This window comes from Aquarana catesbeiana, linkage group LG01 (genome assembly GCF_042186555.1).
Source record: "Aquarana catesbeiana isolate 2022-GZ linkage group LG01, ASM4218655v1, whole genome shotgun sequence".
Classification (NCBI taxonomy): Eukaryota; Metazoa; Chordata; class Amphibia; order Anura; family Ranidae; genus Aquarana; species Aquarana catesbeiana.
Genome location: NC_133324.1, coordinates 627,622,750 through 627,638,663, shown reverse-complemented (window position 1 = coordinate 627,638,663; position 15,914 = coordinate 627,622,750). Strand labels below are relative to the sequence as shown.

The 15,914-nt window shown below is 41.6% G+C and overlaps 1 protein-coding gene across 2 annotated transcripts in view; it reads left to right on the top strand.

The window, feature by feature from the left end:
• Window positions 1–14,710, top strand: part of PPM1K (protein phosphatase, Mg2+/Mn2+ dependent 1K) — a 38,224-nt gene extending 23,514 nt beyond the window's left edge. For both annotated transcript variants that reach the window (XM_073600866.1, XM_073600872.1), the window contains exons 5-7: window positions 1,394–1,538; window positions 7,316–7,450; window positions 9,605–14,710. In XM_073600866.1, coding sequence (XP_073456967.1) covers window positions 1,394–1,538; window positions 7,316–7,450; window positions 9,605–9,736 — 412 coding nt within the window. In that variant the 3' untranslated portion in view covers window positions 9,737–14,710. The remainder of the gene's footprint in view (window positions 1–1,393; window positions 1,539–7,315; window positions 7,451–9,604) is intronic.
• Window positions 14,711–15,914: the final 1,204 nt, after the last annotated feature.

Sequence of the window (15,914 nt, the reverse complement as noted above, 5' to 3'; positions counted from 1 at the left end):
ACGGGGATGGGGGTGGAGTCGGGGCGGTGACTGGCAGGGAGGGGGGAGAGAGGACACCTCCTCCATGGGCGGCACGGATCGGGGGATTGTGAGATCCCCCTCCGCCTACTACATTTCTATTTGCTCGCTCTACAGAACTACTGGTGGGAAGTGCCAAGACCACTGGCTAAGGATACAGTAGGAATAGCAGCCAGCGGTCTTACAAACAGGAAACCACAGGGCAATAACTGTTTTTCAGCAAGATCAGCAGAGGAATTACAGAGCTCAGAAGAACATGATAGCATAGTTGCTGAAGGTAGATCAGCAACAAGGACATTCTACTTTAAGTGCACAGATCTTTTTATGTAGGGTATACAGGATAGGTAGAGGGAAAGGGGGAACATTTTTAAGAATAGTAAGCCTTGCTTTCCACTTTAAGAGTTTATGAATTTAAGAGATGCTACCTTATACTACTTCTGCTTGAATGTGAAAGGCCTGAGGCTTGACTCATCCAGCACCAACAGCGTATAAAATGGCTCAGTTTGAATATTTCATATTGATTTGATTATGAGGCCAGAGATTACTGAGATCTTTCTACGTACAAACCGTTAAAGCGATTGTAAACCCTTACATATACCCAGTGAAGTGACTGGCCTCAGGTCATAAACAGATGAAACACTACATATATTGTACCTGCTTATCTGCGGTCTTTTCTCTACAGCTTATCTGAGCTGTCTGGGAAAGAGCGAAGAGAGCTGAAATTACACTCTGCAGAGCTCAGTAAGAGCTCTGGGAGCTGATGGGAGGGAAGGGACACACCCCCTTCTCACAGGAACAGAGTTAATGCTGTCAATCAGCTGGAGATTCCTCCCCATCAGAATTTTTTTTTTTTTTTTTTTTTTTTTTTTCCCCTCTTGGTGAAAAATCTGTAAGGTGAACTTACACAGGACCCCCCAAGTCCCGCTGACCTGGAGCATGCACGTTAGAACATTTAGAGGCAGGAAAACTTTTATTGATTGGAGCTTTCTGGCAGAAAAATGCTAAACATTCCTAGGCTCTCCTAAACCCCTGTCAAGGGAACTGGCTTTTTTTTTAATAAAAACCCAGTGTGCATGGACTTTAAGGACCCTTTCAGAGTGTGGTCTTTATTCAAGCTATGCAAGGTATTTACAATGGAAGTGTTTTTGCAAATTGGCCTTAAACATTGAACAAATACACTACTGTATATTCATGTTCTTCCATAAAGACTGGCAGATTTGACAGCCCAAATCTCCCACCTATGTGAAGGGCTACCTACTCACAATATGTATTTATTTGACAATTTTTTTAAAGAAAAAAAAAAAAACCTGTTAGGAGGGTATGTTGTAATAAATGTCCTATATAATTATTTTTATTTTTTTTATTTTTTTCATAGGATTCGAGAATGTGGTGGCTTTGTTGCTTGGAATAGCTTGGGACAACCCCATGTAAATGGAAGACTTGCAATGACTAGAAGCATTGGAGATTTGGATCTCAAGTCAACGGGAGTAATAGCAGAGCCTGAAACTAAAAGAGTGAAGGTGAGAAATTGGCTCATGTTGTCTTACCCTGTATTTCTCCACTTGTAGCAGTTTTAAGCACAGCATAAATTGATAGCGCTACATAAGTACCATAAATAATAATTTCACTACTCTGTAAACTCTCGATTCTTAAACTGTGCCCTGAGCATGTGATACAAAGTAACTCGGCATTAAAAAGAATGGTGCAGTAATTTATAGCTGTCAAATTCCAGGTTGAAGTGGCTCCAAAGTGACTGCATGTTAGTGTTCTATTTGCACTTCCCTGCAGGAGCTAATCACTGCCTTTTTTGACCTTGCCACTTAGATTAAGTAATAAACATATTGTCAGCAGTTTACGGTAGAAGTAGTTTTCTTAGAGCTATACTTTCAGAATAGGCAGCCTTATCTGCTGATGTATAGAAGTTTGTCAGCCACTGCCTTTTTTTTTTTTTTTTTTTTTTTTTTTTTTTCTGTCCCTAAACTCTTCCTTAGGACCAGTGAAAATCCTAAACCAACCAAGGCCCCCTGCATTTTCTGTAATAAGCTGTATACTAAGGGTGGACATGTCAGCTGCCACAGATGGGCACCAGGAAAGGAAAATTACAGTAAGAATATAACTGTTTTCTGTTTCCCTGGTGGCAGCATACCTGTGATAACTAGCTGATAAGTTGGGGGATGCTCAATTTTTTTTTTATTAGAATGGGACAGAAGCATTAATCGTTTGTCTACTAAAGTCCACAGTCGACAGGATTCCTAGGTTAACCCTGTAATGCCTCAGAAAAGTATGCTGTGATGACTACGAGGCTGCCTTACAGATGGTTTCCATGGAAACTCTTGAGCAAGTCACCTGGGAAGCGGCAACTGCTCTAGAGTGCACAGTCACCTCACCACTGAAGGAAGATCCAGGCTCCTTGATCTGTGGATGAGTTTATCTAGCTAGCCAGCATTCTGTCAGTAGCATCTTTCACAACCCCCCCCCCCGCTTGGGATGACAGTCTCTTCAATCTATATGGTGCAGTGGCAAAAAGGTACTTGCAGTCCTTCTGATATCAAGTTCACGTAATTTGCCAGTCTAATCCTCTTCAAAGTTAGGGAAGGCCCAGGCATCTAGCATATGAAAAGACGTTGCTACTCTAAGAATAAAATATAAAATGTTCCAAAGGCCGATACATCACCCTATCTGGAAAGAATGAGATCTTTCCCGAAGCTTCTAGGGCTTGCTGTTTTGAGACGCTGCTTTCCAAGTCACCGTAGCAAGAATCGGTGCGTTATGTTATGTCCCATAAGAACCATTGTTCTGACTTTTTTTCAGTCCAGCCTTTTGGACCAACAGAAGTGGTGACAAATCCCACTAGAAACACTCTTCCTGGTTAGTTGAGTTCTTAGAGCACTGCTCTAAGAAACCAAATGACTAAAGGTTCTTCTGCCCACCTAATTTTTGTAACAGCTGAAATTGCTGCTAATTGGAGTGTCGCCCCCCCCCCCCCACGATTTATAATTGCCTCTGTGTATACAGCATCGATTCCCCCAGCGCCTCTGCACTGAGAACCAATCGATCGAACATTGCTGATGGCTCGGTTCTCTCAGCTCCCTGAGCAGAGAGCTGCGGACTATCAGCTCTCCGCTCTGCCCCCCCCCCCCCCCACCTGCGCTCAGCTGTTGAGGGGTGGGGAGCGGACGTCTCAGGCTCAGCAGCTGGCTGAAAGGGTGAGACAGCATCAGTCCAGGTACCTGGCGGATGCAGATTTTATTGTTGTGATGATGCAGTGCCTGGACTGATTTCTGAACTGAAGTCCGCTCTCTGCTGAAAACTGGTCACAGGAGTGCAAAAAGAATTGCACTCCTGTGACCCAGAGAAGAGGCCCAGCCAAACGAGCTTAGGCTGGACTTCACCTTTTTAAGCTATGGCCTAGATGCAGTCCAGGCTGAAGGAAATCCAGGACCCCTGATACTGGCGGAGAAGTAATGTCAGTCTTTTTTCCTCCTGGTAGGTGACTAATTTATCCCAGATATTTGCGTAAATGTTGTTTAGTAGAAGGCTTCCTTATCAATATTACATGAGGAGCAGCCTAGGTCCTCCAATTTTCCCCCCTTCAAAAGCTATGCTCAGATTAAGTCTGAGCAGATTCAGGTGAAGGAACTGGTTTCTGGAAGCTGAGATACATTGCCAGGGGAAACCAGGGCCTGTGGGGCCAATAAGGTAAAATGGCGATGACTGAGGTATCGTCTTTCATAAGCTCCGAAAGGAATCTGAGAGGAAGAGCATAAAGCCCGACTACAGTTCCAAGAAAATACCAGAGCATCTTGTTGTGGTGCGGGAAACTGGAAAATTTGGACCGGCTGTATGTTCATCTTGCCTAGGAGGTATACTGCTTTCAGGTCTGCCGAGTGGCGCTCCACCCCCTGCAGAAGTGTTCTGCTGCACATGCCTCCTTGGTGTTGGATGTAAGTGACTGCTGCTTTGTTGTACATTCAATGAGACTGCCTGGATGCGGGGATGTTGGAGCTGAAAATGCTGCCTTAATCTCTAGGACATTTGAGATAATGCCCCTGGCTGAAAACTTCCACCTGCCCTGGACCCCATCCTCTCTGCACCCTTTCTTGTCGGCATCCAATGTAGTTGAGATCCTGTTTGATCACAAACTGACCTAGTCTGAACTGACATAGGTGCCAATGGACCCATGGGATCATCGGTATATGGGCTGACATTGTGCCCCACAGACTGAGGCATTGGTATGCTGACAGAGAAGTGGTTGCTCCCAGAATTCCCTCGATCTTCTGGGGTGGAAGAGATTATGAGGCATTGGTAGTGTTGAGTATTCCCAGGTCGATTATCTACTGAGCAGGAAAAAGTTGACTTTTCTTGATGATTCACTCAAATCTCTGGAGAGTGTTATCAGAATCGGTGAGTAAGAAGCTGCTCTCGGTCCCTGGCCAGAAGCAAAGTATCATCCAGATAATGATGGACATGGAGATCCTTCTCCCTGAGGGGCTAGAATTGCAATGAGGACCTATGTGTAAAGGCTTCTGAATTGCTAGTGTAGCTGTCCTACTGCAAACCTCAGATATTTCTGAGAAGACCAGAAGTTTGAGATGTGGAGGTCCAGCGAAGGTATCCAGCTTTATTGTATGGAGAGATTCTATTTTGAATTTTTCCAGAAAGATATATAGTTTAGTGTTTTCTTACCGGCCGCTATCCTCAGCTTCCTTTTGAAACCATAAAGAGTTGAGTAGAAGCCTGTGTGTTTTTTTTTTTTTTTTTTTTTTTTTTTCCCAAAGAAGGAACCAGGACTACTGCCTCCTGGATTTGAAGCATGCACAGGTATTGTAACAAGATTTATGCTTTCTGTGGGAGTAAAATGGTATGAGGGAGGAGCACCAAAAAAATAAAAATCAGCGCAGGCAAAATAAATGGGTGTAAAACTCAAGAGGAAGCTATGGTAAACGTGCAAATAAATATAGAATCAAAAAAATATATAGAAAGCTGCTACCCCTCAAAGTGCTTGGTGAGCTAACTTTGGACTAGTTAGGGATGTATATAAATAAGCTGTGACCATAAAGTGCATGTGCTCAATATATCATATTATATGTGAATACATCATACAAAAGACATCATAATTTTCAAAAAGACATGAATCTGAAGACAAGACATCTGTTTATAACAAAACTGTGCATCAGAAAAACAGCCAGCAGATAAATGGTGTTCACAGCAGACCTGTCATGCACCTGATTGCAGACAAGTCATTACTAAACCACCACAATGTGTGGCATAATCCGGACTGCTAAACCATCATATGCATCATAAAATAAAACTACCAACCATTTGAAAGTGCTATGTGCATTTATGGACAAGCAAAACGTGTGTATGTATGTTATGTATAAGTGGTCAGAATATATCCTATGTATCCTACTTGCCAAACCGCCATGACCCCTTTAATTAAAAAGAAAGGTCAGGTGGGACTTCGTTAAGACCGTGATGGATGGTCTTACTGGTAACAAGTGGATAATCCAGGAAATGCTCCGCTAGTAGGTTGATTCAAGGAAAAAAAATGGAAAAAGCAATACCACCGTGTAATTCCATTTTATTAAAAAAATATATAAAAATCATAGGCCAAATAGCTGCTTGATAACTGCCTTCCCTCGGCATGATATATTCACATATAATATGATATATTGAGCACAAGCACTTTATGGTCACAGCTTATATTACTAGTGCCCCCTTATTTATATACAGTGAAATATAATGTATTCTGTATATTGCTGCTAACACTTAAGTGAGTTCACCACTCTTCACCCATAATACTCCAATCTAAATTGTGTAGCGCAATATCTATTATCACAATCTAAAATTGAAATTGCAAATAATATAACGACTTGGTGTTCAATTACAAACCTAAAAGTGTCCATATAAAAGAATTCACGAATGTGTAAATCTGCCAGTAATCTCCATCTAAAATCTGTGCTCCTCCGCCACGTGAGATTTTGCAAGAAAAGTAGTGTGCACCACCAACATATATCACACAATGGCCTTACTGATATGACCCCTGTTTTACCGGCAGGTCAAAACATGCCGTTTCCCTTTTAAGGGAACTGGGGATGTGGATCTGATGTATCTGCTTCAATATCACCTATATTGCCAAACCAGCCTCCAAACCCATGGTCATAATATGTAATGGAACAGAACACACAATCTAGTGCTCTGTATTGATTGTATTTATTAAAAAAAACAAGTGATTGCACTTGCATACATGGCACTCCAGCAGTGCTAGCTATCATCGCATAAAAACACAAATCAGTATGCTGACATTCAAAGAGGTGGCCAATAGTGGAGTCATGCTCCAGGCTCCACCCCCATGTGCGTTACGTCCAGGGGTGTGGACTTTGTCAGTAGAGGATAACTACATTTAGGCAGAGGTATGGACACTGCACCTCTTCACTTGTGCATGAAGGTGAAAGGGGCGGGGGGGGGACTGTGTGGAGCCTTGAATGCTCTTCACTGGTCCTGAGGGCGTGCTTTAGAAGTGGAGCTCTATCAAAGGTGTGCTGCCATATGGGCACCAGGAAAAAAATTGTGGAATTTTAAAAATGCTGGCATTTTGTGGCTTGTTACTGTGTGCACTTGAAGTGTTGCCACACGCAGGTGTGTGGGTGTTTTTTTTTTTTTTTTTGTTTTATTTATTTTTTCTGAATAGATGATCTGATCATGTACTGAACTGTTTGCTAATTTACATAAATCTTTTATAATCCTTGTAACATCCAAGTGATATGGGGAATTACTGTATTCAAAAATCCTTTGCATCTCATGTTTTTGAAGTGTACTTTTTGGGAAGAGGCTGACCTCTACTGGTAGATTTAGTAAAGCGCTGCCTTATTACTGCAGGAAAAAGATTTGCTGGCTGATGTAATAAAGTACATACACAAGGTGATTCACATCTAATTGCACAGTTTAAAACTACAATTTTCAAAATGAAATCTGAAAACCTTTTGATATAAACTTTTTTTTTTTTTTTTTTTTTTTTTTTTTCTGCTCAGTATTGCCTTATCAGAATAAAATTCCATGATTTTCCTATTTAATTTTTTTTTTTTTTTTATTCCGCCCCCTTGGACATCTTTAATTTTAAGAAAAAAAAAAGTTTGCTCATTTAATTTTGTTACATTTTTGTTTCCGGTCTTTGGACTTTCTATTAGTACGCCACATGTGTACATATAGTTCATTTTGCACAATGTACTACTAAAATGTGTAACTATATAAAACATTTCTTATAATGGACTTTAACAGTGTGTTTTCCATTTTCTAGCTGCATCATGCTGATGATGGCTTTTTAGTATTAACTACAGATGGCATTAACTTCATTGTTAACAGCCAAGAGATCTGTGACATAATCAATCAGTGCCATGATCCTGCCGAAGCAGCGCAAGTCCTTACTGAACAGGTAAGTGTTGCATAACCTCATGGGATATAATACTACATGCAGCGTAGCAACTTCTGTGCAAGCCTCTGTCTCCCCCACTGCTTTGCTGCTGCTCAAATTGATTACCGTAAATCTAAAACCCTGTAAAGAGTAACAAAAAGCAGACAAACTGGCCAGTGTTTCTAACCTGATTTTTATGATATTCAAGTGCCATAGCACTGCTGGAACTTAAAATACAGCTTGGGGTGCTGAAATGGTTGGATAACTAGAAATTGGCCTCCTTCCTTTTAGAAATTGGCCTCCTTTACCATAAACTATCTATTTGGACTGCAATGCTAACAGCAAAAATCCCACACAAACCCCCTTTCAGAAAAGCGAATCTTTCCATTTATACCTGTCCCTACTAATTGGGAGTATGTCTAGTATTGTTCATCCAGCCTGGATGTCACTTCCTGTCCAGGTATGTAGAACTTGTACTGTTGGACAGTGAGAAACGCTGTAGCCACCCAAATTGTTTTAGCACATTTACATGGTTTCCACCATGTAAGTATTAACCCAAACTCGACTGCAAGCAAGGGTATCTAAACAAAATATCAAACATTTTGTGGCTACAGTTTCAATAACAAATAATTTTGTAGGGATAATTTGTCCTTCCCTGTCCAGTGGGTTAAACTGACCATAGTAAGTAGATGAAAGCAGAGATTTCTTTTCAGTTTTAGGTTACTACACAACTTATGACAGCTGAATACGACTTTTCATACAAAAAGGACAAACTCTAATTTTGTTTTTTCTCGTACGGGAACAGAGCGATTTTTGTTTGTTTTTAAAACAAGAAAAATCAGAGGAGAGACTGCGCATGATCAGAAACAACAAAAAAGGCTTTTGTCGTGCGAGAATTTTCGGACGAATTCTTGTTCATCGGTTCCAATTTCCTGTGAAACGAGGAAAATCAGATGGTCATTTGCCCGATTTTTCTTAGTGTGTACCCCACTTAAAGCGCGGGTCCACCCACACAGCCAAAAAAAAAAAAAATATTAAAAGCCAGCAGCTACAAATACTGCAGCTGCTGACTTTTAATACATGGCCACTTACCTGTCCCAGGGTCCAGCGATGTCGGCAGGGGACGCCGAGAACCCGCTCGGCTCTCGGCAGCTGCCGCCGCCATCCTAGGTGAGGGAATCAGGAAGTGAAGCGTTGCGGCTTCACTTCCCGGTTCCCTACTGCGTATGCGCGAGTCGTGCTGCGCGTCCCTAGTGGTCCCCGCTCTCTCCTGGGAGCTGTGTGATTCCCAGGAGACAGCGCGGAGGGACGGGAAGTGGCGTAGACTCCCATGGGAGTCTATGCCGGAAGTGGGTGCAAATACCTGTCTTAGACAGGTATCTGCACCCCCCCTCCCCCCTGAAAGGTGCCAAATGTGACACCGGAGGGGGGGAGGGTTCCGAAAAGCGGAAGTTCCATTTTTGTGTGGAACTCCGCTTTAAGGCAGGCCATTTATGATTCTTTCATTCAATCAGTGGGTTGAACAAAATAAAATGAATCGAAACCCTCCGGTTGAGCTATTGTATTCTGATTCGGCTGTCAGAATACGCTCATCAGCACTGCCAGCTATAGCTGGTGGCACTGATCGAGCAAAATAAAATTCCAACAGGCTGAATGTACAGATGGCAATCAATAGATCGACTTCTGTACAACCCGCCTGCTTTATAGATTGATCACAATATGGCTGGTTCAGTCAAAATTTCAATCTAGGGCTGGCTTTAGAAGTAGTGGGCCAGTGTGTGAAGTCTCGGTTGGGGGCGTTAACTTTCAGACCTTAGCTCAGGGGACACATAACCCCCTGACTCAAGCTAAAGCGTTTGATACAACACTAAACCAGTGTAAATTTTAAAATTGCATAAACTGTTAAATATCTTTTAATTTATAAAGTCAAATATTCAGGATTTTTGCATAAATTCAACTGATTGGTTCTTCTTAAGCTGTGTTTTATAATAGACTTCATTTTGAATATACAAGCTTTTCTTTTACAATACTTGCAAAACTTTCTGTTCAATTTATTTTTTGTGTACAGTTTATGTAATACGAAGTTGCCATTTCTGATAAGAGGATTGTTCTGAATCTTGTACTTTTGAAATTAAACTGTAACACTTTATGATCTTTTATGGCATTGTGTTTCAGGCTATCCAGTATGGGGCAGACGACAACAGCACAGCCATCGTTGTCCCCTTTGGGGCCTGGGGAAAGCACAAGAGCTCTGAAGTCAGTTTTTCGTTTAGTCGTGGCTTTGCATCAAGTGGAAGATGGGCGTAATCATGCCCCTGTATGTTTATACACACAGCACAAAATGTCCAACATTCACTCTATACCAAGCAGTCTTTTCTTCATACGAGCCAGCCTTTCTAGTTCTGTATTTTGAACTAGAAGAAGGCTGGGCAATACAATGCTACACATAAGTACACTAATATACAGAATAGGTAATATGATTGCTGACCGCTAGACTGCGCTCCACAAATTTGAAAGGGAATATAACTCTGCATTGTTCAAACTTTCTGGCCTTCAGGGCTCAATTACGCTATATTACAATGGGCCACTTGCATTGCAGTAAGGAACATTGCCATGGGCTGCACTGCATACATGTTCCATGGGCTGCATTGCATTTGTTAAGGATACTATTCAACTGACTTGAATGGGATCACATAAGGCTGCTCATCCAAATCTCAGCATGCCACACCGCTTTTTGCGTTTTTTATCTAGTGTTTTTTTTTTTTGCCTATGTTGCGAAAATGCAGGATAATCTGGTGGGATGTGTGAGCAAGCCCTTATGCTGGTTATGCACACATGATGATTTTCAGGCTTTTTCAGCCATTTTGAACCAGTTTTTTACAGAAATAACCAAATAGGAAAGACAACCTACCACTAAAGGTTTTGGTAATATCTTAGTATCAGCAGAAACTAGTAGATTGTCTTCAGATGTGTTGAGTTGTCTGAGTGGCTGAAATGGCTTAAAATGGTGTGTATGGCCAGCTTGGTGTCATGAACAATGTAAGAGGGCACTTTATTGCTCATTTTGCACTGCATTACTGAATACTTTATGCTGGCTATTTGTCTGTTACACTCTGAATTTGTGGTGTTAGTATTATTTATAACTTTGGGCTCTATTACACCACTTTTAACTCTTTTGTACTTTATGAAGGTTGGTATTGGGCATTTTTTGCAATCCCTTTAAATGCCCATTTTTCTAAAATGTGAACATGAGTTGGACAGACAGGTTTTTCTTTTTTTATTTATTTTTTTTAGTTTGCATTTCTTTTCCATTTTAATGTAATCTAAGTATTTCTAATTTGTGTATTGTGAGAAGAACCAGCTGTGTGATGGATTATGGCTGTATTCAACTGTCCCAAGACCAAAATCAGGTGTTGGTACCATGTGGTATTCTTTTTGCAAACGGTCCTTCGGTGTTCATTTGCGTGAACTCTTCAGAATGTGTGACTACATTTTAGAGCTGCTAAAATCTGTGTTTTCCAATCTGTGGTATGTGCACCATTTATTGGTTGGCAGATACTTGCAGGTTTACATTACTTTACATAGGTAAATGAGTGTCCACAACTTTTGTTTTGTGTGTTTTTTTGTTTTTTTTTGTTTTTTCTTTTTTTTCTTTTTTTTTCAGGGGTACCTGATACATTTTGTGGTTATGATACAGAAATACGTGGTGACAGGGTCTTTTCACATTGGCTGTCCGATCAAGTTCGCCTGTCAGTTTTTCAGGCAGACCTGATCAGACCTTGCAGTCTCCCCTATGGAGCGGTGGATGTCTGCAGACACCTGTCCATTGACATCCACCGCTATTTGATCTGATCCTGTCTGCAAAAACCAGACAGATGGTGGTCCTATTTTCTATCTGTCCAGTGGATTGGATGAAAACAGACAGGCGGTCTGTTTCCATCTGATTTCCCCATAGAGGAGAGCGCGACTGTCTGCTCTGCACAGTGAAGTGGACAGGACCTGTCATCTGCCTGCTCAGTGGTGATGAGCAGAGCGATCTCCCGAGTAAGCAGAATCTGTTCCAGGGAGGCGCCCATGTGAAAGGGGCCAAACACTGCAAGATTGTGCTCAATACATTGAGCCCCAACCAGTGGCTGAGAGCTTGCCATGATGCTTGTGACAGTCATTCAACTTGAAAATATGAATGGAGTGTTACGGAAGCAACTCTTCACCGATAATTGGATAGGGGTTACATTATGACAGTGTACCTGTACTTTGCACAAATAGGAAATATGCCCCTTATTCAAGTTGCTTACGATTGCCTTTCTTCCCTGCTGTTCCATTTTGACTGCTGAGTAAAGGGAAATATTCAGTGCTTTTGGCACAGAACACAAGATTACACTCATTCCCCTTTTTACCAAAGTGCAGAATGGGGTGCCCATCGCCAGGCAGAGAGTCATTAGAATCTCACATATGGCTTTTCTTTGCTCATGTGGGCAACTGGTGTAAGGGGGCAAAGGGAAGCAATATATATGCAGCTTGAGTGGGAGAGGGCCCTGCATGGACAGAGCATTGATTCACTGACAACTAAATTTGGTAGCACAAGTAACGGATATGACAACTTGCTAATACTGAGTGTGTTTATTTTTGTTTTTTCAAACTGGTGTTTATCGGACTTTATTTTTATTTTTTGGCTAATCGGTTCTTTTGAGTTGTCGAAGGCAACACCTAAAGCAGGGATATGCAATTAGCGGACCAGCTGTTGCAGAACTATAAGTCACATGAGGCATAGCAAGACTGACAGCCACAAGCATGACACCCAGAGAAAGGGGCATGATAGGACTTGTAGTTTCGGAACAGCTGGAGGTCCGCTAATTGCGTATCCCTGACCTAAAGTATACTTGTAGCCACTACAGCTTTAAAGCGGTTAACTTCTCAAGGAGAGAAACCTTCCTCCTGCAAGGTAATATAATGTGCTAGTATGCACCGCAACATGCTATCACCGCTGCAGAGGCTTTCATCTTCACACGGTCTCCCTTCCGGGTTTCTATCCTTCAGCCGCTTGAATGGCTGAGCTGCAATGAAGTCACTCCTGTGCATGCGTGCGGGAGTCACGGCCACAGCACATGCGCTGGTGGCCTCATAAGCGAATATCGCCTCAATGGTGCACATTTAGAAGATGATCATTTTACCTACAGGTAAGCTTTATTATACGCTTACCTGCAGGTAACAATTACAAAGCTGAGTTTACTATGACTTTAAAGTGTTACTAAACCCACAACCGTAAAATCAGTCTGTATATGCAGCATAGCATGCTTGTTATACTCACTGTGGAACTTAAGATGTTAATCCTCTGCATTGTGTAAAAAGGTTGTTTTATTCTGTATGCACAGATCCTCCCCCTCCTGCGCTTTCTATCTGGGGAAAGCCAACTAACACAGGCAGAGTAGCCGTCCTGTACATGCTCAGTTGTGTCTTTTTATACTGGAGAGAACATTTACTTGTTCTCAGATAGCCAGGTCACATGATATTGACATCACACATATGGGTGTGTATACAGGCTGTAGTCGAAAGCTCCTCCTACTTGAACACTCAGCACTGGAGATACTGTGCAGTTTATGTAACAGTGGTATACAGAACATCCAAAAAGGTATATAGTGGCAGTATTTTAACCCCTTTCCGCCGAGCATATGCAGATGTGTATACTTGACTTTCCGGGGTTATACCGGGATGATGCTCGCAGCTGCAGGCATCATCCCGGAACTGTTTTTTAGAGCCGGCGATCGGCTTTCCTGGTATAACAACCGATGCGACTCCCACCGCTCTTACCGGGCCTCCCGTTCCATCGGGTGGCCTGATGACCAATCCGGCGGCTAGGGACAGACTGGAACGAAGCTGTGAGCAGCTTCGTTCCAGCCTCCTAATAGTAAACAGGGAAGCGACGTCATGATGTCACTTCCCGTTTACTCGGCTGCCAATGGTGCTGGTTTAAAAAAAAAAAAAAATACAGTATTCAGAATCGCCGAAAATGGCGATCTGAATACTTTGAAGTGCAAAGGCGGGATTGGGGGTCTTGTAGACCCCCGATCCCTCCATAAAGAGTACCTGTCACAAGGGATGTTTACATTCCTTGTGACAGCAATAAGTGATCAAAAAAAATATTTTTTTAAAACACAATTTATTAATATAAAAGTAAAATAAGAAAAAAACAATTTTTAAAGTGCCCCCGTCCCCGCAAGCTTGCGCAGCAAAGAAAACGCATACAGAAGTCGCGCCCGCATATGTAAATGGTGTTCAAATCACACATGTGAGATCGCCGCGATTGTCAGAGCGAGAGCAATAATTCTAGCACTAGACCTCCTCTGTAACTCTAACCTGATAACTGTAAAAAAAAATTTAAAGCGTCGCCTATGGAGATTTTTAGGTACCGTAGTTTGTTGCCATTCCATGAGTGCGTGCTATTATAAAGCGTGACATGTTTGGTATCTACGCGGCGTAACATCATTCACGTTATACAAAAAAATTGGGGTAACTTTACTGTTTGGTCCCTTTTGTCCCTTTTCCCAAAAAGTTGCGTTTAAAACACCGCTGCACAAATACCGTGTGATATAAAATATTGCAACAATCGCCATTTTATTCTCTGTTAAATATATATAATGTTTGGGGGCTCTAGCAAAAAAATACGGATTTTAACTTGTAAACACCAAATTTCAAAAATAGGCTCAGTCATGAGCAGGGTAAATGTAAAAAAATTTATAAGCTGGGGGGAGGGCAGATTAACTATTTTCATATTACTGGGTTTAGTAACACTTTAACTGGTGCCATCCCCCTTTTTTGATTTGCCGTTTCATGTCATTACAAACTGAGGAAAAACATTGTTTCTTCACTGGTCATAACAGAAGGCAACTGAAAGGTCTGTCTACTGATCACCTGCATTGCACATGGATGTGGCTCATCTGCCAAAAAGGTTAGGGTTCCCTGGTCTGGAATCTATAAAGCTGTTTCTAGCATAACTGCAATTGGCTCTACTACATTTACCTTAGTACTACATGACACATGCATGGGAACAAATTGCCCATTACTGCATGCATTCCAGATGTTTAACTATAGACCTTGGAGGAGCTTATAAAATAGTACAGTCTGGTTCTTAAATGTACTGCATATAGCATTGTTCATCTTTACAAAATAACCGATTTATGTGCAGTTTAATATGCTTTTGCGGTCATGGCATATTGTGTATATAATTTTGTGTATATTTGTGTAAATATCGTTTTTGTAATTAATAAACCATTCTGGAACTTGTTTTGAGTTGTGTATTGAAATCTATGAGTAATTGCATTCATTCTTAGACCTGGTGTAGTATGTCTGCATGGGGCATTTGCCTTTTTTTTTTTTTTTTTTTTTTTTTCTCAGAACTGCACATGCAAAAGACCTGCAAATAACAAATGAGTGAACCTATTCCCAGATGAAGCGCACTAAAGCATTTATGTATTCTGTAAAGTCATTAGAAAAAACCCTCATTCACCTCTGTAGGGGTCATGGAAAATTCTGAATAGCGGCAAAAAAATCAGCTACTTTCCACGTATCTTCTGTGGAGAACAGAAACTTGGGCATCTGTGACCCTCGAATATAAAATGTACAGTAAGTCTTATTCATCTGTTAGAAACCAGCTGGAACCCAACTGTGATGTTTGAGAATGAACTCTATATAAGCAAGTAGAGATATCAGTGATGGCTTGTGTTTTTAAAGCTTCTCTCCCCTTGCTTTGATGACCATTCTTATTACGATGTGCATAAAAGTGCAACAATGTCATATCTTTTTAGTGCTCCCCCATGCTCTGCATTGGTGTGAAAGCTAAAACTGTAGAACATAAGACAAATTGGGGGTTATTTACTAAAGGCAAATCCACTTTGCGCTGCAAGTGCACTTGAAAGTAAAGTCACTGTAGATCCGAGGGGGATATGCAAGGAAAATAGCATTTTAGCTTGCACATAATAGGATGATAAAATCAGCAGCGCTTCCACTCATTTCAGATCTACCCCTCAGATTTAGAGCAACTGCACTTCCAAGTGCACTTGCAGTGCAAAGTGGTTTTACCTTTTCATAAATAACCCCCCCCTTGCCTTGTTCTTGTGTTGGGACTGCATTGGTCAATGCTGCTGGTCTGACTGACCCTTAAAGTAGTAGTAAAGTTCCCCCCCACACTGGTTCACTGTTGACACATCTTTCTACCTGCAGGTAAGCTTTATTTATAAGCTTACCTGTAGGTACAAGTCATAAAGTGGACTTTACTACTGGTGTGTGTTTGTTTGTTTTTTTTTTGGGGGGGGGGGGGGTTTGTTTTTTTTCTTGTTTAATTTTTAGGTAGTATTTTAAAATGGCTTTTACTAAGTGTTGTCACTGTGACGGGACTTCACCCACCAGCTCGCCCTACAAGTGCCCACACACCAGTGACTTCCACCCTTAGTTCATTCAGCGCCGCGATTGACGTTGCCGAACACGGGCA